At 40.8% G+C, this 19,984-nt stretch overlaps 1 protein-coding gene across 1 annotated transcript; it reads left to right on the top strand.

Annotated features, from left to right (window-relative positions):
* Positions 1-4,288: 4,288 nt before the first annotated feature.
* Positions 4,289-9,160, top strand: LOC121963018 (complement C1q-like protein 2). Its single transcript, XM_042513377.2, has 2 exons — positions 4,289-6,047; positions 7,012-9,160. The coding sequence occupies exons 1-2, from the start codon at positions 5,448-5,450 to the stop codon at positions 7,189-7,191; spliced, it is 780 nt and encodes a 259-aa protein (XP_042369311.1). The 5' UTR covers positions 4,289-5,447; the 3' UTR covers positions 7,192-9,160.
* The last annotated feature ends 10,824 nt before the right edge of the window (positions 9,161-19,984 follow it).

The raw sequence follows: 19,984 nt of genomic DNA on the forward strand, positions 1-19,984 counted from the left end.
ATCTGCTGCTCTTGGTGTATATTGGATAAACTGGCCTTGGGATTAGAACAAAAAAGCAAAAGCAAAATCGTGTTAAAAAAGAAGTCTGACCGCGGGTCAAACACTGTCAACATGACTTCATCAAGTCTGCCTTTGCCACTTGCAAAAGGTTGAACCCCCCTGGCTCGCAGCGCTGCATCAGTGTCACCACACACAAACGCACGCGGTGCATGCACGCCGCCCTCCCTTTCACTCTCTCTGGGCCGAGGCCTCCTGTTTGTTTACAGCGCTTAAGGTCACAGTCCTTGACAAACATTTATGTTTTTGAGCTCCTTCATTCATAGGTATCGATTACTTCTGTCTCCCGGTGTGGTAACCCGTTAATCTTACGAGTCAATAAGTTATTCTGATCTGCGGCGACAGATTTGAGCTCACGACTCTTCCTGAAATAAGCCTGGAGATGTGGATTGAAAAACTATATTAGCACACAGCAGGGCTCATAACCTTTCCCGGCCTTTGATGCCGTTTTCAGATTCACAGATTATCATTAGCCAGAGAGCTGATGGGAAATACGGAGGTGGAGCAGTGGAGATGTGGTCATAAACGGTTAGCCCACGGCCGTCAGGTACAGCTCTGTTAACATCTGACAGGGCTTCACTGTCAAAGTGTTACACAGAGGTAGACACTTGTCTCTGTGCTTTGAAGGGCGGAGGTGTCTTCAGTGCCCTTCATCAGGGATTAGGGACACATGTTGAGACAGGAGCTGATGTTGCAAGTTCTTACTGCGGTATTGTTGCGGCTCACTGAAGGTTTCCCACACAGATTTATAGTAATGCCCGGTGACATTTCACTCCACAGCATATTCTGCTTATCCTAAATGACACTGTTTCACCTATAATTCATCCTCTATTCAAATTATACAGCGTTGCCATCACCTTTTACATGAGAGTTTAAAACACTACAACTAAAGGAAACGCCTGTAAATAGACAAGACGTGCATGTGATGAAACAGTGGAAATACCCAGGGGACTTTATAAACTTATGAAGACACTAAGATTTGTTTTGCCATAAAGTCATGGAAATTTGTGCTATTTGCAATAATATCTGAGTCGTGAACCCAGAGTGTTATTAAAACTGAGGTAAATTTGAAATCGTGAGTTCATTTTTGATCAATATTCTTTTAGGTCTTAGACTTTTTCATTCAGAAACAGAAATTAAAACGCAAAAAAACATATAGTTACTTGATTTTGAGTTCAAAAACCAAAAGTGAAAAAAAAAATTTGTTTTCAAGTTCAGAAATGGAATAGACAGAATAGAAGTGCCACTTAATTTTCTATTTCTCGTTCTAAAAAAGATGAAAAAGTAGTTGTTCTTCATTATCTGAGACCAGCACATGTCCTAGGTAAACAAAAAAAAATTTTAAAAAAAAAAAACATTGTTCAATGCATGGCTACCATTTTCCAACACTGCTAGCTAGGTCTCTCCAAACTTCCAAATTTTACTCCTCTGAAACCTGGATTGACATTACTTTCCTTGTGCTGGGGGGGGTATACTGGCAGAAAAGGAATATGTCTCTCTTGCTGTATAATAATCTGAAACTAAGAGTCCGTGTGTTTTTGTTTCTTTAGAATAAACTGTGTATATCTACATAACAATGGGTCCTCTTTAACAGAGCCTGCCATGTTGTTTCTACTGTAGCCCTGAATGGACAAACCAAATACTCGCTCTAGATGGGGCCAATTGCATTTTCCCATTTTTACTTTGGCTTCTTTTGTTCTCTATTGCGTACCTCCACTGAGTTCAGATGAGGTCGGGGCTTGATGAAACTGTAGCAATGAGGTAAGCAGCAAGCATCCATGAGACACAAACAGTAACATAGTGCATACTTACATTTTGAATGCTGGACTTTTACAAGTAACAGAGTATTTTTACATTATGGTATTACTTTTACACAAGTAAATGGTCCAAATATTCCACCCACCTGGTATTGTCTGTACTGCAATCCATATGTGTTCTCAAACTGGTAAAATGCTCAGTTATTTTGCCTGTATTTTGTCAGTTTGCATGTGTTTTCTTCAGTGGTGATTATTTGAGCTCTTACAGCCACCGTACCTTGTGCCCTCTTTTTAAATTCCCCTCTATGTTATTGCAGAAAAGCACTCAAAACCCAGTCCCCATGTTCCCGGCTTTACCTGATTAGACACCGTTTAAGGCAGCTAATGGCGGGCTGATTCATTTGTCTCACCGTATGGTTTGTGCGCATGACACAGCAGTCCGGTGACATGCAGCGTGATTAGAAGCAGGGCAGCGCCGCGGGGCGGGATAATCTCAGCAGCTACAGTGCATAATGTGGACAGTGTGTCGTGCATGGCTCATCATCGCCTAAAGATACAGTTCACTGTACTAATCCTACGTAAAGGTCATTTCTGCAGTCATGTAGCGGAGTCAAGGAGGAGGATGTTCGACTCTGCATACTTATTTTAAGGGTTTTGTTTTGCAGATCATTGTTGCATTGAGCTTAAATGACAATTTTGATGTCATTTTCCAGCTTTGCCCTCAAATTTAAGCCTCAGTTTCAGTTCTGACCAGGCTCTTTCTCACCTTGAGACATGCTGCTGGAGCCATGTTCTGGGGTGTTAAATCTGAGCTGAGCACGAGTTGAAATTGCTCAGGGGGCTGGAGAGTGGGGGGTGGGGGGGTTGGCTCCTAAGCCTTGTCTCCGGCCTCTGAAGATTTCTCGACATCGCCTTGAGCTCTAAAGCCTCTGTTGTGGATGTGGGGCCTGCTCTCCAATTCCAGGTGCTTAGTTCCCATCCTGCACTCTTCAAGTGTTTCAGGTCCTTCAGGGAGAATTTTTGAGCTTGAGGACAAAATCAATAGACGCTTTTATTTTCGATGAGCAAAGACTCTCTTCATTGAGTGTCTCAAGAGCTTGTCCTCTTTGGAAATGAAAGACATTAGTAATAGTCTTATTCAGCCGCTCTGTCCATGGACCGCACGGATAGAGCGAGTGGCCTCACTTGAAAAAATGAAACAAAGGAGGCTAAAGAGGTGTTTAAGACAAATCTGTATGCAATCGAGTCATGATTGTCTGCGCACAGGAGGAATTTTAATTTCCCGCAGAATCGAAATTCAAGGCCCGTGGCTCTCAACCTCGTGAAACAAGACATCAAATATGTCCCTGCAGCTGGGGAGCTCAGAGCTGAAGGTGTCGACAGCCGTCAGACATCTCTGGTCCATTTCCTGCATATATTATCTGCCCCCCGTCTGCTTTTTTCGACCCCCCCGTCTGCATGTGTGAGTGTGTGCAGTTGGTCATTTAATGTCACCACAGTGAACCTGCCTTCAGCTGTTGGCTCTGACTTTGAAAAGACCCCTGGTGGTCTGAGTCAAATATTTGGACGTATTTACTTGCTGTAAACTTTACTTTAACCTATATTTTTTTGTCACAGTGTTTATTTATTTATGTTGAAAATAAAAGTTAATTTCTGTTAATTTGGGGGAATCCACTGGGTGCGATTATGGATCAGATATTTCTGAACATTCACCATAATAATCTTTTAAACTCACATGGACGGAGCATGTGGCTGCAAAAAGATTAATACATTTTAAACAGCGATTTATCATAACATTAGATCAGTTAGACATAAATCCAAATCTCTTTTCTTAAAACAGAATTATTAATGGATCTGTTTGTAATTCCCAAAGGCAGATGGGTGAATAAATCGTATGCTAAGCCTCTAATGTATTCCGCCTATAGGAATGCATACATAAACAGCTCTATACCACTGAGATTTCTGAAAATAAATATGCAGTCTTTTGGCATTTTCAGTCCATGTATATATGCATACACAATCAAGTAGAATTGAGATACATTTCTCCACATATAAATATTGACAATTCTTTGCCGAATCATAATAAATATTTAGTGCATATGGTGAATAACAAATCCGCAGACTTTAACTTTACGCACCGGCTGCACCTGGTCCTCTTGTCAAGCCAGTCAAACCAGAATAAAGGACTTCCTGTTGGACGTTTAAAAATAAAACCCTTGTTGAAAATCTATAGTTTTATGTCTTATCATTGGTGGAGATTACGGTAGAACATAGTGGACAAATGCGTTTTTGTCCCAAATAAAAACATTAAAGTAGTAGAGGACATCTCTTGGATCAGATGAAAAACATTTACAAAAGGAAAAATGCACAAATTGGTGCATAAAAATTCACCAGAATACAGGAAATTAGGTCTTCGATGCTCCAAATTTTCTGGCAAGAGGACCCCAAATATGTGTCCTGCCCCTGTCTTTGGTCATTTGTTTTTGGAGGATAGCCTGATGCAGTGGCTGAACACGTACATGCTTACTCAAGTACAAGTGCACTACCAGTGTGTGAAAATACTCAGAGTAAAAGTCCTGCATTCAAAATTTTGCTTTCGTAGAAGTACATATAATGTAACTGATACTGCAGTATGATTCATGTCAGGGTTATATAACTGAAAAATGATGCCTGTATGTAAATATTGTGCTGGCAGAGCTGCAGCCAGTGACGTACCTTGCTACAGATAACACGGGCAGCCACCTAGGGTGCTACCATCATTTATTTATTTGACATAGAGGGTACTGTGTGAAAAGAACATTAGAGTGAGAGAAACGGCTTGCCTAGGGCCCTGAATTTGCCAGGTCTGGCACTGGCTGCAGTTCATTTTATCTGCTCTATACTGCTCTGTAGTTAAATCTACAATTCATCAAATCTTATTTGCTGATACTCTGCAAAGAACCTAAAGTGGAGAAAAAAGTAAAGTATTTCCCTCCGTCTGAAGCCTATTGCAGTCAAATAGAAATATGAAGTAAATTAGGTAAAATTACCTCAAAATGACATTTAAGTTCTGCAGTTGAGTAAATTGGCCTGCTGACATCTGAGCGCAAAGTATATGGCAGGCATGATAAATATGTCCCAGGCAGTGTGCAGACTCAGATAAACCTGCTAATGCTTATTAAACTGACCTGCAGTTTTGGTTCTGACCTGCGCGGCTGACAGTGCATATTAAAAACTATCCATAATTTGCATATCTGATATCTTCTTTTACTTATTTCCTCTATTCATAAGCCGCACACCCCGTACTGTTTTAATTTGAAGGCCGTCTCCCTTATCTTCCGGTCTTATGCTCGCTGCATTTGACAACTGGCTGCAGCTGGACGCCGCTGTCCGCGCGCACCTCTCCATCCAGCCAGGACGCGCACCGCTCCCCGGTCACAGCCGCTGCCCGGGGCTCAAGCACCAATTAGATGAGCCGGATCGAAAGATGCGCACGTAATTAACTTCATCTCTTGTCTCCGTGTCCTCCTGAGAGCCCCTCTGTCCTCCGTCACAATTCCCCTCCAGAGCGGCTCCGCGGGTTTTTTGCCGTCCGTCCGTCCCCGAAGCGCGCGGAGGAAGTGGTCGGTGGTCTTCCTGGTGACCTCCGTCGCCATGGTCCTGCTGGCTCTGGCCGTTGCCGTCCCGTTGCTGCTGCTCCGCACCTCTGAGACCTCCGCTCACTACTATGAGATGATGGGCACCTGTCGGATGGTTTGCGACCCGTACACCCCGAAACCGGGCGGCGCCACCGCCATGGAGGTGATCCAGAACGTGAACGGTGTCGCTCCGCAGCCGCCCATGGCTCAGGGGAGCCGCGGGGAGCCGGGGCGACCGGGGAAACCGGGATTAAGGGGCCCACCGGGAGAACCAGGACCCCCGGGTCCGAGGGGACCACCAGGAGAGCGCGGCGACGGGAAACTGAGCTTCCCCGCCTTAACCGGACTTGCTGGGGGTGAGAACGGGGAACCGGACGGAGTGAACTCAACGAGCAACAGTTTTAGGATCGCTTTTTACGTCGGTCTGAAGAACCCACACGAGGGATATGAGGTGTTAAAGTTTGACGACGTGATCACAAACTTGGGGAACCACTACGACGCGAGCACCGGGAAGTTCACGTGCCATGTGTCCGGGATCTATTTCTTCACCTACCATGTGTTGATGCGGGGAGGAGACGGGACCAGCATGTGGGCAGACCTGTGCAAAAACGGACAGGTAGGATTAGAGATCAACAGCGAGAATTATGATCATTCAAAAAATGGAAGTGAGGGGAAATGTGATTTACATGAGCAAAAAGGTGAAAACAAACACTGACACTGATTAAAATAAGATGATAATATTTCATAATTCTAAATTGACAGCATTTTACGCAAGAAAAAGCGCACAAATTCGCTTGAAGCTTGAGTTGTTATTCCCCTCAACACGATTTATATAACTGCTCATTCTTACGATTTATATGTGATGATTTCAAGGCAACATCTGTGATATTTTCGGTCATGTACACTGTAAAATAAGACAAGTTGATTTTCCTAATATTTCTTTATGTATATAGGAAACCGATTGCCTTGAAAATTGTAACTAAGCATAACAGTTAAGCTTAATTTATGTTTACTATATGTCTAATTGTTAAGTTTACTTAAGGCTTTGATGTATTTCTTTAATTTTTCTTTAATTTCTGTAATTTTGAAGTTGTTGCAACTTAAATATGATTTGGTACTTCGGCAAAGCAAGTTTTATCTGTATTCTGCTGGTTGCACACTAAGAAAACAGACCTTGCAGATCTCCTGACTTTATTATTGGCAAAATCCTCTTTGTGATGATCAGTTTACGTCAGACTAACTTGGTTTACTGAAGTTGCTTATATACACTTAGAGAGAACAAGGTTATTTCAATGAGTCTTGACATATTCAGTGTTTATTATAGATGCAACAAAGGGATTAAATTCAAACTTGAATTGTGTGCTTGGGTCAAATGTTTTTTACTATTACATATTAGGGTTCTATAATGGTTAGAAGTGGTTTAAACCTCTAATTTACCCAATGTTCCCTTTGAGTGTCTATTTTTAAAGCCGCACCACTGCTCGCTTTGCCTCTCAGGCATACATGAACTTTTCTATTTCTATATATCCTCTTATTAACTAATGCGTATTACAGGAGGTCTCGTTCCCTATCCCCCCCAGGTACGAGCCAGTGCCATAGCTCAAGATGCAGACCAGAACTACGACTACGCCAGCAACAGTGCCGTGCTCCACTTGGACTCTGGAGACGAGATCTACGTCAAACTGGACGGCGGCAAAGCTCACGGAGGCAATAACAACAAGTACAGCACCTTCTCCGGCTTCATCTTATACCCCGACTAAAAGCACGCAGTGGCAGCTCCATGGACAGTATTCACAACTGAAAACCATTCAAGTGTTTGGTCCAATATAATTCTACTCTTTTCAAGATAGGTGCAACAACACACAGAGGCTTATCTGTATGTTCTGTTTATTTAGTGAGAGACCTTTTGTATGTGTGTTTGGTTTAACTTAAGTTCAAATGCTCCACTATCATCAGAGTATCTTACTCCAGACTACAGTAACAACCCCTTCATGCTCTGAGCTGAGAATACGTCATGTTTCTCACATTTCTTTGACACATTTATAAAATGCTTTGGGGAAATGAGCCACAGTACAGGACTTACTGACTGCTGACTGCAACATATCCTCAAACTACAGTTTGTATGATATCTGACAAATAAACGCTCCGCGAATGTCCCCGTGACGTTACAAACTTCGAAAAAATGTACGTACTTTGTGTTAACATGGCTGGGAGTCATGACAGTATGTCCTTAACGTAAAGTTACGTACTTAAATTTAAGTTACATAAGTTAGGTTCTTAACGTGAAGTGACACAGGTTTGGTTTCGGAAAAGAAACATGGGCATCATAATGGTATTAACATAATTAAAGGTTACATACTTAATGTAAAGTTACGCAGGTTAGGTTTAGAAAAAGAAACATGGTGATGACAAACCTTAAAATAACTCAAAGTTCACTTGGTTTCACAAACACCGGTCTCCTGGGGGTGAGTCCTGTGTTTGTTTGACCTGCCTCCTGAGGCAGATTTTTGCCATTTATACCACTTTCTCTATTTTCGTCACGTGATCGCAGACTCACAGATTACGTGGGTTATATAAAAATGTTGAGCATTACTTTTCGTTTTCATACGTACAAACAGTGCATGAGAACAGCCTGCTACAGTGTGTATTAATGGTATCTAGTATGTCAGAGTCAAATGATGACAAAAATCAATGGAAATCAAGGGATAACGTATAAACACCTCCTTCTTGTGGTATTCACGACCTCGTAAGTGTAAATTTATCTGAAAGCTCAGAGCTCACGAGTTGCGACGTGTTAACTGATATTTTCAGATATGGCAGAAGCCATGAAAGAGGGTTTTTTTGGTGGATGGTTAGTTAATATATTCAATTTCATTCATAAAGACTTTTTCTTTGTATTTTTATATGTCAGAGAAAAATGGCGATATTCCCAACAGCATATTTCATAATGTTTTGCATTTCCTGTGTTATGTTGCCCGCTCTCTAGCTTGTTAGCGTTAGTGGTTTGGACCCTGTTGGCAGGGGGTGTCCACACAACAAGCATATGGTGTACACAAATTCTTCTGATGCACCAAGTCCCATGGAAGTGCAGCCAATCCTTAAAGTGGCCAAACATTGGAATTACAACTTCCGGGTTGATCATGTGATGCCATTGGGCCTGAAAGACTTTTTCCCATAGACTTACACTGTAAATCTGTGGATAATCGCTATTAATGTCACAGCCTCTGCAAAATGACTCATTTCACAATTGGGATCTGATCCATTCGGTCCGAAATCATTCCGAAAGTCTAAAGGAGCCACACAATTAAATAATTTTATTTTTATTTAAGTTAGCAGGGGACTCAACAGAAGTTAGCTGCTCAGAGGAAATCAGCTGTTAGGCTTACTTAAGCCTCTCGTGCGCTTGCTTTACAGGCCTAACGATGTGTAAGATCCAGGTCATTTCAAAACTGAGAAGAGACTTCTTTGGCTTCATACGTCACTGAGCAACTTTCACAGGAATGAATGCGCCTCGCCTTCTACACTGTATCCAGTTCTCTTTATACATCCATGTTATGTGCAAATATGCCACTATGGTGTGTTGAAGCCTTTATTGTGATAAACTACTGACTACTAAGAGATAAATAATATTTGTTGTTTGATGTAAAATCCCACCCTCCGGATTTCCTTCTTTTTTTTTTTTTGCCCAAAAGCCCAATATCAGTATTCATGGCAGAATAGGAGCAACAACTCAAACAAGCATACAGTAGCCTACATCTTTTCCCCCACGATTTACCTGACGTGCACCTTAACTGGATAAGCTGGACCTGTTTTCGACGATATGATCAGTTGAAACGGTCCGCTGACGTCAGCGGAACGTTCTAAATGCATTCAATAAAATAAAAATAATCTAGGCCATCTCAGTTTAGCGAACAAAACCGTGGTGCTTTGAGTAGTGTTCAGTGTTTCGCTAAATAACCCAATAACCACACCTGAAAGATACAAATGGATGTGTTGCATCAGTATTGTATCGGTTATATTTTGTTCTCATATATGCAAATAAATATTGTTTGACAAAAAGTTTGCTTTGCTTTGAATCAAAGTGAAAGCAATGGATGAATTGTTTACTGTGTCATTTAATGTCGGAGTTCTGTTCATATTTCTCTCTGCCTGTCTGAATGTGCTGCGTTGATTTGTAGCCTACAGACTTTGGCGAGTGAGTGTGTCCACTGTGTCCTCCGCTCCGGTTCACAGGTTCCAGGTGCCTCCCTGAATGTCCTTTGCCCCTTTGTCCCTTAAATATGTTATTATTATTATTATCATTATTATTATTATTATTATGGACAGTTCTGATGCTTTTCTTAATCATATTACACAGTGAACCAAATATCGGCACCCTGGGCTCTGAGATATTATGAGAGGCATTTTTTTTCCACTTGATTTTTAAAATTTTATAGACTAAATAATAAAAATTGAGAAAATAATCAGCAAATATATGGGTGAGCAAAATAAGTTAATTTGCAACCCTTTTGCTAAGTTCTTAGAAAGAGATGCTGTAAGACTAAATTTAATCATTGATAATAGATAAATAAATATAAAATAAAATAAACTGAAAGGACCATTTTTTACATGCGTTGCTCGGCTATAACCATTACTTCCGTACCTTTTATTTAAAAGGACAGCAAGATGGCTTAGCGGCACTTTCAGAATAAAAACATAAATTAGATGCCTTCTGCATCTCCTCAGATATTCTCAGGTATAAAAGTGGCTGCCGCCTCCTGTGTTTCACTTCTGATTAACTTGTATTAAGATTTGTGAATGCTTTAGCAGATTCAAATATGGCTGTAAGCCTTCATTAAGATGATGGCTGTTTTGTGTGTGTTTAATTTATTTATTTTTTTTATCCCATCCCCTCAGGAACACACACACAAACAGCTGTTTACACACCACCCCTGTCAATTTAAATGGAAATCATGAAAAACAAATATTAGCGTGCCTGGTTAGATAAACCTCTATTAAGGTGTTGGCTTATTCTCCTGCAGTCGACAAATTAACTGTCCTCCTCAGAGGGGACTTTAGTATTCCTGAGCTGCTGGAGGAAAAAACAAAGAAGGTGATAGATAGTTGTCTGTATGATGAAAACGGTACAGTTTATGTTGGTAAATTGGTTGTAAGTATAGCATTACCATATGTGTAGCAAATTACAGGGTAGTTTTAGCCTGAATGTTTGATTAGATGCTACATCATTTTTGCTTTGTTGTGCATTGATCAGGACTGCAAACCACAAAAATAAAGCTTGCACAACCTTTGTTTTCACCCACCTTCCAGGCATCCTCACTGACTGTTTACATGCACAAAATATGCCAGTTTTTGCCCTTATTCTGAAAAAGACAATATTCCTACTGAGCACCAATATTCCAGTTTATATGCAGCTTTGCAGACACTGAATAATGTGTCATTTATAATGTCAAAATATGGAAAAGTACGATCATTAGGATTTTGTTTAGTGTTCAACCAACAGCAGACTTGTTGAACCATGCAAACAGCCTCCTTCGTTTCTTCCTTTAACCACCACTTTGAAAAGGTCAGAGTTGTGATATCTGTGCATATCCAAAAACCTGTTATCTAAGTCTTTCATAACATTTAAAGTAGTATTTCTTCTTCTGACAACCACAAAAAAAGCCACAAAATCACCACAAAGAGACTCAAAATAATCCAAAAATAAAATTAACAAGACTACAAAAAGACACAAAACTGAGAGACTCTCAGTGACTACAGAAAGGGGTATAACAACTACAAACAGCCAAAAAATGACCACAAAGAGACACAAATTACTACAAAAAGGGGGGAAACAACTACACATTTTGGCAAAACTACCACAGACAAAAGAATTACAAACCAATACACACAATTGTCACAATGGGATGCAAAAACTAATGCAAAACAACTACAAAGAGATGCAGACCTTTTCTTTTGGGCATGCATTTCTACTGCAAACTCTTTGTGTACAACACATCCATGACAACACGCAGAGACAGCTGTAAACAGGCAAGAGGCCGTGTGTCACAAACTGTGATAAAAAAACAAATTGAGACACATATTCCAAATGTGCTGTATGCCCTATTAAAACCTGAATAATACCAGCATATCCTACATGTCTGATGCCTAACACAGAATATCCAAATGCTATACGCTGTTTACATCATTTCATGTTAACTTCACAAAATAATTAAAAAATGGAAATAACACGTTCTTGCAGAATAATAGTATATGGTGAGGATTTTCTTGCAGGAATTAACAATAAAAAGTGTGTGGCATAAACGGAGCCCTGCTTTGACTCTGGGAGCAAAACACCAAGTGCAAAGTGATAACTCTGTGTCGATGTCTCCGAGCACACCTGCTATTTTGGTTCCAATATGTGCAGCAGCACCAAGTGCAAAAGGGCTGGGTGAAGAGGAATATCGCTCTGAGGGTAGGGTGATTAACAAAAACACTCTCACCCATTCACATCACCGGTGTCGTCGTTCTGCGAGCCAATCACAGTGAAGCATGATGACGACAGCTGAACACATGGAAAGACCTTGTGAGGGTGAAGACACTTATTAACAAAAAGAAACTGCACTGTAAAATCTGACAAGTTCATTTTACCTGAAAAAACCTAGACAGCCAATTGCTTTGAAAAATGTGAGTAAATATAACTATTAGTCTTAATTTGTTAACTTTATATCTAATTGTGAAGTTTACTTAAAATATAGTTGCATTTACTTAATTTTGTGAAGTTGTTGCAACTTAGAAATGACAAGTTTAATTAAATCAATGTTTTTAAGTTTTATCAACTTAACTAAACCAAATTTATTTTGCTTTTTCTCTGTATTAGGCTGGTTGCAAACTCATATTTGTATGTATGAGTTTTGTTTTAACATGTTAACAAAACAGAAGTTGCAGATCTCCTAACTTCATCACTGGTAAAAAACACTGTCAAATGAGAAAACTAGTTTTTAGTAGCAACAACTTTAGAAAATTAAGTATGTACAGTTAAATGTTAGGTAAACTTAGCAATTAGATATATTTCAAGATTATTTTAAGTGAGATCAACATTTCAGATTTGACAGCAGACAACAAAAAAAAAGGTCAAGATTGGGCGTTCTTTAGAGATAATTAAAGTGTTATTAGTAAAACCAGGTTTGTTTTACTTCCTGTTTGAGGTGATGGTGGTTTGGGGAGGTTTAAAAGTGAGAGTTGTCTTGATGATGTCACCAGCAGGCACCTTTTAAACTATTTCAAGATCTGAGGATGGTGGTCTTGTAAAGGCTCTCAGCTCCCACTGCAGACGCATTTAGGATGAAAAGTGGAGCTGCTGACACCAACTGAGACATCAACAGCAGTGCGTGTCACCGTCTGCCAGACGGATGTTCTCTCTCTCTCACACACACACACACACACACACACACGCACACACACACACACGTAACAACAGGATAGATGATCATCCATCCCCCTAGACTGGGTGACAGTGAGGGATTGCTGACTGACAGACGGAGTAGTGAAATTCTCTGATGGATGAGATAAGTGGGGCAAGGCCTCACACACACTCACACACACACTCATTGTGTTCAGGGCGATGCAGCTTGACAGGTGGCTGAGCAACAGGCATCACACTGGTGTAATGATAGCAAGGTTTGATGTGTGTGTGTGTGTGTGTGTGTGTGTGTGTAAACTGTGTACATGCCGTCATCATTCCAGGAAAATATGATCTTTCTAATTAAACCCTATTAATATAAAGACTCATTTAAAAATGTCAAAACACGCCAGCCTGCTGCCCAAACGTGTGTTTCCAGCGGTAAAGAGCAGCCTGCTGTCTCAGTTGATTCCAGCGAGTGCCTGATTGCCGGATCGACATGAAAAATTGCAGCCGACAAGCTCTCTGCACAGGCAGCCAATCATCGGGACATTTTTAAAACCTCTCCTCATTCTTTCACTCCGCTGATTTCCTCCCCGCGATGATTGATCCATGAGTAAGGCTCATGCCTGAGATGCAAATGCCGGCGTGGCATGAGCGAAATATAAAGAGGGACATCTGAGGGGACCCGCAGAGAGGGGTGAAAGCCGAATCTGACACCTAAAAACCTTCTGCTTATCTCGCTCTTTTGTTTGTTGTGTAAAGTCTCATTCAGGCTGGTGTGTTCGCAAAGCACACAGCCGGGAGAAGAGAAGATCCTCAGCGGGAAATAAAAGAAAGGAGGTAAAACTGGAGAGCAGGAGCGTTAAAGATGTGACTGTGTGCGATGGAACAATGGCTGTCTGACTGCCTGGTAGATTAGACTCTATGTGATCATTTATATAAGGAATACATTTGACTTTTTAATATTGTAGCTTGTATTGTAACTTTTCTGGAACATTTAAATGCCTCCTTCTGTTAATGCACCAGCAGTAATAATATAATAAAATAGATTTTAATACTGACAGGAGGCATTCTTCATGATAAATATTTTTACTTTGGATACTTTGGCTCAATTTCGACTGCCTTTTTGCCCCTTGGATCAGAGCTACAAATCTTCCCCAATGAAATGGGAAACCTTTGCTATTTGTCTGATGGAGACAGAAAAGGCAGGGATGCTCACAAGGTGTTCACCAGTTAAGTTTCATGCTATCATTTCGTCAAACAAACCATAAAACGGATCACTGCTTCATGACCAGGCAACTAGCTGCTCTGTGGGCTAACGTTAGCATGAGCAATAACAAGTGAGACAACTTCACTGTGGAACATTACTTAAATTTCAGGCACCGTATGCCATCAATGTGAGAGACAAGACCTTGAAACATGTCAAAATGTGGGCCTGTGATGCACAGATCAGCAATAACAATGCAACATTGGCTGGTTGGCCACCAAGACATCGCGTACTACTAGCAACTTTTTTAATGCCTGTTATAAAACAAGGACCATAATACACTGAAACAACATTTAACTAAGATAATACAGCCATGTCACCGCTGATTCCTCATTACACCTTTAAGTGTTCCTCTAAAAAACCTCCGTTTTGCAGCCATGTGGCTCTAACACTTCACCTCACCCGTCCATCCCGTCAGAAATCAGGACACCCTAAACCGAGACACGAACACACAAACAGAGGGGAAAGAGCTAAGTAGCAGGGGGGCAAGTGGTGTGTTGGAATTGGGCCTTAAATGGTGTGTCTACACCAAAAGGGATGTGAGCAAGCAGGCGTGTCAATGGGCGGCGATGGACATGATGGATGCGACACAAAAATATGAAATTGACATCTTCATGTCCATCCTGCAGATTGAAATGTTCAACTTAAACGATACATTTGTGAAACACTGTGTCAGCGTTGAGATCTAGTTGAAATTCGCCTGACGTTATTCAGAAATGAGGGATAATTTAAGTCACCGTCTGTGGACACACAGAGTGGCACACGGAGCAACACTCAGCGTCAGTAGTGCACAGAGACAGAATAAATAAGGATCTGAAGGGCTCGGAGATCAGTGAGCAAAGCTATAACGTTACATGGTACGCACTGAAAACACGCCTGTGTCTTGTGGAAGTTATTTTTGTTGAGCTGCAAAATGCTCTGAGGAACAAGTCGGTCTTTTATTGTGGAAAGTAAACAACTGAGGGTGTACAATGTGCTAATTATGTGATAAATAATATGTTTCGGGGCACAGAGACTCTGTGTTTACATCCAGCTCTCTCTTAGCTGTTAGCTGCCTCTCCTAGCTGGCACAGCCACTGCTGTTAAAAAAATACTCAAGCAATGCAAACTTTTTTATCGCATTCATTGTGAACACAGCATAAGAAGACATTTAGCCGGTTCTGTATTTGTACTGCATGCAGGACATTTACTTGTAATGGAGTGTATTGTACGTACTTTTTACTGCATATGGAAGATGACAGTAATATGTTTTGCTATTAGGGTAATAACCTTCATCAACCGTCACCTTCTCCTGGTTTTAAAAGCTGTAAAAAAGCTGTCAAGTGCTTTAATTTTCACTTAAGTTACCTTTACCTATTCACGACTAATAATCCTATCGAAAATCTTATTTGTGAAAGCACTAATGGCCAACCCTACAATATAACCACATTTGATCAAAAATATCATAACATTTAATTTTCTCCATATTGCTATATTTCATCACCATCATTCAAACTATTCTATAATTCATATAACATTTTTAAGGGTGTAAATCACAAGTTTCATCACCATACAATATTATATAGATTCCTTGAATGACAATATGATATTTTCTGATATTATACAGTCTGCAAAAACATGGTTTTGACCTTATTCAGTTAACGGGCCGGTGATCGATTGTCTTTTTTCTCAGCTGACTACACTGGCACAGTTTGAACGTTGAATGATGGAAATGGTGGCACAGGCATGTCTTAATGGGGACAATATGTATCAATGTTTTCACTTTGCATCCATGATATTGGATTGTTGATTATCAAATCAATTAATCAATCAAGATCAATATACTGTTACACCCCAATATATTTGTGTATGCCAATGCAAGTGATCCATGCATTATATGAACAATCTTCTTTGGACAGGTCAGTTGTCTTCATGTCCCACAGGTCTCCAGAGTGACCCTAAACAATACGCAGTGAGCACAGAGACGGAGACACTCATCGGTATTTTTGCTTCAGTGGAATATATTCTCAGGATTACAATTCATATGCTGGATAATGATTCAGCCAAACGCTGACTCACTTCATCTGTCAGTTTGCACTTTGAAAATTACATCTCTTTTGTGGTTTAATCGGCCAAACGAGGGAAAGATTTGGGAAACAGAGCTATGAGAAGGAAACAAAACTCAGCGAGCGGATATAAAAAAACAGACGGAACAACTTTTTTTCTCACTGAGGTAAATAAATACAAAAAAGACAACTGGCTCCCCGAAGGTTTAAACTCAGGGTTAAGCTTATTTGGCAAATATTAAAATGTGGGTGCTTTCGCAAAGACGATAAGCCTCCAGGCTCATGAACATATCCTCTGTCAAATGCTCAGAGTCATTAGGATGCACTGAACAGCAGCTCTTATGTGCCACGGCTTATTGTCGTTGCTCAAACACTTAAAAGAACGTAAACCTTAAAGGCTGCAGTGGCAGCCAGTGAAAGGTGATTTTCATTGATTTAAAGCTGCTCTTTGATTTATTTGAATGTCACTGAGAGAGTTGTGCTACAAATACAATAATCCATCCATTGTTTCAGTTATGTTCTAAAAAAAACCCATTTGGCTTCTAATGTGGATCTTTGCTGAATTGTCTTTTTCCTCTATGATAATAAACTACATATATTTGGATTCTTGATTGTTGGTTAGACAAAACAAGACATTCGAATCAGTAAATCTGGGCTATGAGCAATTGTGATGATGTCATATAACATTTCAAAAGTCTAGCAGAGCCACGATACAATTATTTCATCCCCACTGAACTTAGTGGAGCGCAAAACTGAAAGTTAGCTGCTTGGCTGGCAAAGTCTGTGGTGCGTCTGCTTTGTGGGACAAACTATGTGGAAGGTCAGTATGATTTTACATCTGCACAGTGTAACTATTTTGGCTTCATGCGCCATTTAGCTACTTTCCCTGGAGTAATTGGGGCCTTGCCTGCAAAGCTGCATCCAGTTCTCTTTATAAATCAATGGATGAGAATTTCATCTGATAGAGGCAGCCAATGGCACGCTTATACCCACATCCTGTGAGTCAGACCGGGCTCTGTTTAAAAAAGGTTTTTAAAAAAATATCCGTACAGCACATCTAGAGTTTGCTAATTAACGTATGACATCTTGTTTGTTTAACCCGTACGTGAACAGAAATGTAAACAGCAAAGCCTGGCTAGCTGTTTCTTCCTGCTTCCTGTCTTTATGCCAAACTAAGCTAACTGTGTCCTGACACATATGAGTTTAGTACCAATAGACAGTCCCAGTAATGAGTCCTAAAACACGGAAATGAATGAGCATTTTAGCACCGTTGAGACGTTCATATTTTGTTTTACCACATAAAATACATCAGTAAATACCCAACTCGCAAAGCTTTTATGTGTCTTAAAAATTATTCAGTATTCAAAAAGGGAAACTAGAGGAACGTTATGATGAATTCATGATGCTAGTTAACCAGTTAGCACATTAACAACACAATCTAAAAAAGACTCATTGAGATTTAAAATGTCTTTTTTAAGAGTAACCTGGCCAAGAGGGCAGCTTAAAACAAAGTTACAATAAATACAGACAGACAAATACAACTATCAAACAAATACAACTATCACAAAATACAAAGAGCGAGCACAATCTCCAGTTAAAATGCCAAATCATCAAATTTCAGTTGTCGTTGGAGTAGCAGTCACATTGACCAATAGTGCTATTTTCTCGACCTTTTAAAAGTGACTTAAATTCCCCCATAGTGATCAGTTCAGACAGCTTTAAGTCCTTCTGTCAGTTACTCTAAGTGGAGGGGGCTGCAAATTTTAAAGCTTTTTTGCCAAGTTCTGTGCAAACCTTGGGGTTCGACATCAAAAGTGTACTGTGAGAGCGCAGGCCATATTGATTCTGGTCTATCTCATCTAATATAACACGGTTGTTTCGATCTCATGTCCTCTCAACTTTTGTTCACTTTCTTTAGTTCTGTCTGTTCTCGTGCGCTGAGCTGAACAGATAATCAGAGGGATTTCTAGTGTGGACACAACGCAGAAACGACGGCAAAAAGTCGTCACTAACAGAGCCCTCTATCGCCACCCCACCAACAGACTACTTTGTGTGTGTTTGGGGGCAGGGAGGTGCTGTGGATCAAGAGGCGGCACATTTGCGTGACTGGACATGTCTTAGCCCCCCTCCCAGCCCAGAGACTTTTTTTCACATTCTAGGGAGGAGACACTCAAGCCAAAAATGGGGGGTTTACTTACTCTTAAACACTTGATATCTTGTTTGTTTAATCAGTATAGCAAGAGAAATGTAAACGACAAAGCAAGACAGGCTGTTTTCCCCCTGCTTAAGTCTTTATGCTATAAGCTAATATGTGGTGCTAGCTTCATAAATAGTATACAGGAATGTGACACCAATGATCTCACCAGCAAGAAAGCATGAACTATCCCTTATCCCTTACTTTTAAACACCTTAAACAAACTTAAACCTGATCCTGTTTCTAATCTTAACCAACTCTCATTTAAAGTATTTTATCTATCTTGATGTTTTGACTTTTTCACATCTTTGTGAGGACACTTGATCTAAAAATAGCCAGAAACACAAAAACTTGCACACAGATGATTTGCAGGCAGGAAGGAAAATGGCATAACTGTCAGAAACACATCCCCGTCTTGTTCTCAGGTCCGGGCCATAATGAGAGGCTAAAAGAGCCTACGCAGAGATCAATCAAACACACACACACACACACACACACACACACACACACACACACACACAGACAGACACTCCCCTTATCCTGTCAACCATCATCCACCTCTCCCTGCCTGCTGCCGTCTCCATCATCCCTCCCCTCTCTCTCTCACTTTTACACCGTCATTATTTATGTGCTGCCTCCTCCCTCAGCTTCAGGAGACAGGAGTTTTAGAGCCTTTCAAATATGTTCACCATCCACCTTGTGCTGAAACTAATGTAGCTTATATTAACATATTTCTAAAGCTGTTGTTTTTTTACGGTTGGACTCGTTGCCAGTTCACTCAGACTGTCCCTTCTGTCATCTCTATGACTTCAGATCTGATCGCAACTTTTCCCAGATATCATTAATTTATCACCGTGTCTCTTAGGAGGGTTTTCTAATCCCGCGTCATGCAATCTGTCATTTGTGAATTAAGGTGGAGTAAAGGTTAAGGGAATAAGTCGTTGGAGCAGCCGCCTTTTATTGTACCAAAGCCAATGAGGACTATATCTTTCATGGCTCCTCTGGCTGATGACAGTGACAGGCCGAGGATGCCAGATGAGAGGGAGACGATCCTTAGAGAGTCGACTGAAAGGTTAGAGTGGCCCCAGGCAGCATGGCTGATGAGGACACACACACACACAGACACACACACACACACACACACACACACACACACACACACGCTGAGACCCCTTCAGTCATGTGCATATATGCTGCTGCATACTCCTTCATGTGTGCCGTGAAACAGACCATAAAACACTACAGCATATGTGATGGAAAAAAGAGGGGAAATTACATAATAATCACGAGTTCATCAAAAGACACATGAATGGAGATGTTGGCTGGCCATACTCCTAAAATACCACCACGACCACGTTCAGACTGACAGCCCAGTGTGAGACGCAGCCTCATTTATTTATATGAGTCCAGTTCTGTGACTCAGAGGTGGTGTCAACGCAGAGCGCTCCGGCAACACAAAGCAACGTCACCAAATGAGCCGATTTCATAAATCAAAAATGCATATCCTGACAGATTACTCTGTAACATGAAGGCTGCACTCCTAATGTTGACCTCGCAATTGTCAAATGATTATGATCCTGATCATCAAGTGCTGCAGATAGCATTTTTGCACTCCTGGTTCCCTCCCTACAGGTGTCAGACACTTACATTTGATGCTTTTAAAGAC

Source organism: Plectropomus leopardus, chromosome 24, assembly GCF_026936395.1.
Source record: "Plectropomus leopardus strain MGB_pleo_1.0 chromosome 24, ASM2693639v1, whole genome shotgun sequence".
Classification (NCBI taxonomy): domain Eukaryota; kingdom Metazoa; phylum Chordata; class Actinopteri; order Perciformes; family Serranidae; genus Plectropomus; species Plectropomus leopardus.

Bases quoted from the DNA above. Each gene is read 5' to 3' on its own strand.
- LOC121963018 (XM_042513377.2), top strand. From the start codon at position 5,448: ATGGTCCTGCTGGCTCTGGCCGTTGCCGTCCCGTTGCTGCTGCTCCGC. The intron at 6,048-7,011 runs GTAGGATTAGAG...TATCCCCCCCAG, and splicing joins ACCTGTGCAAAAACGGACAG to GTACGAGCCAGTGCCATAGC.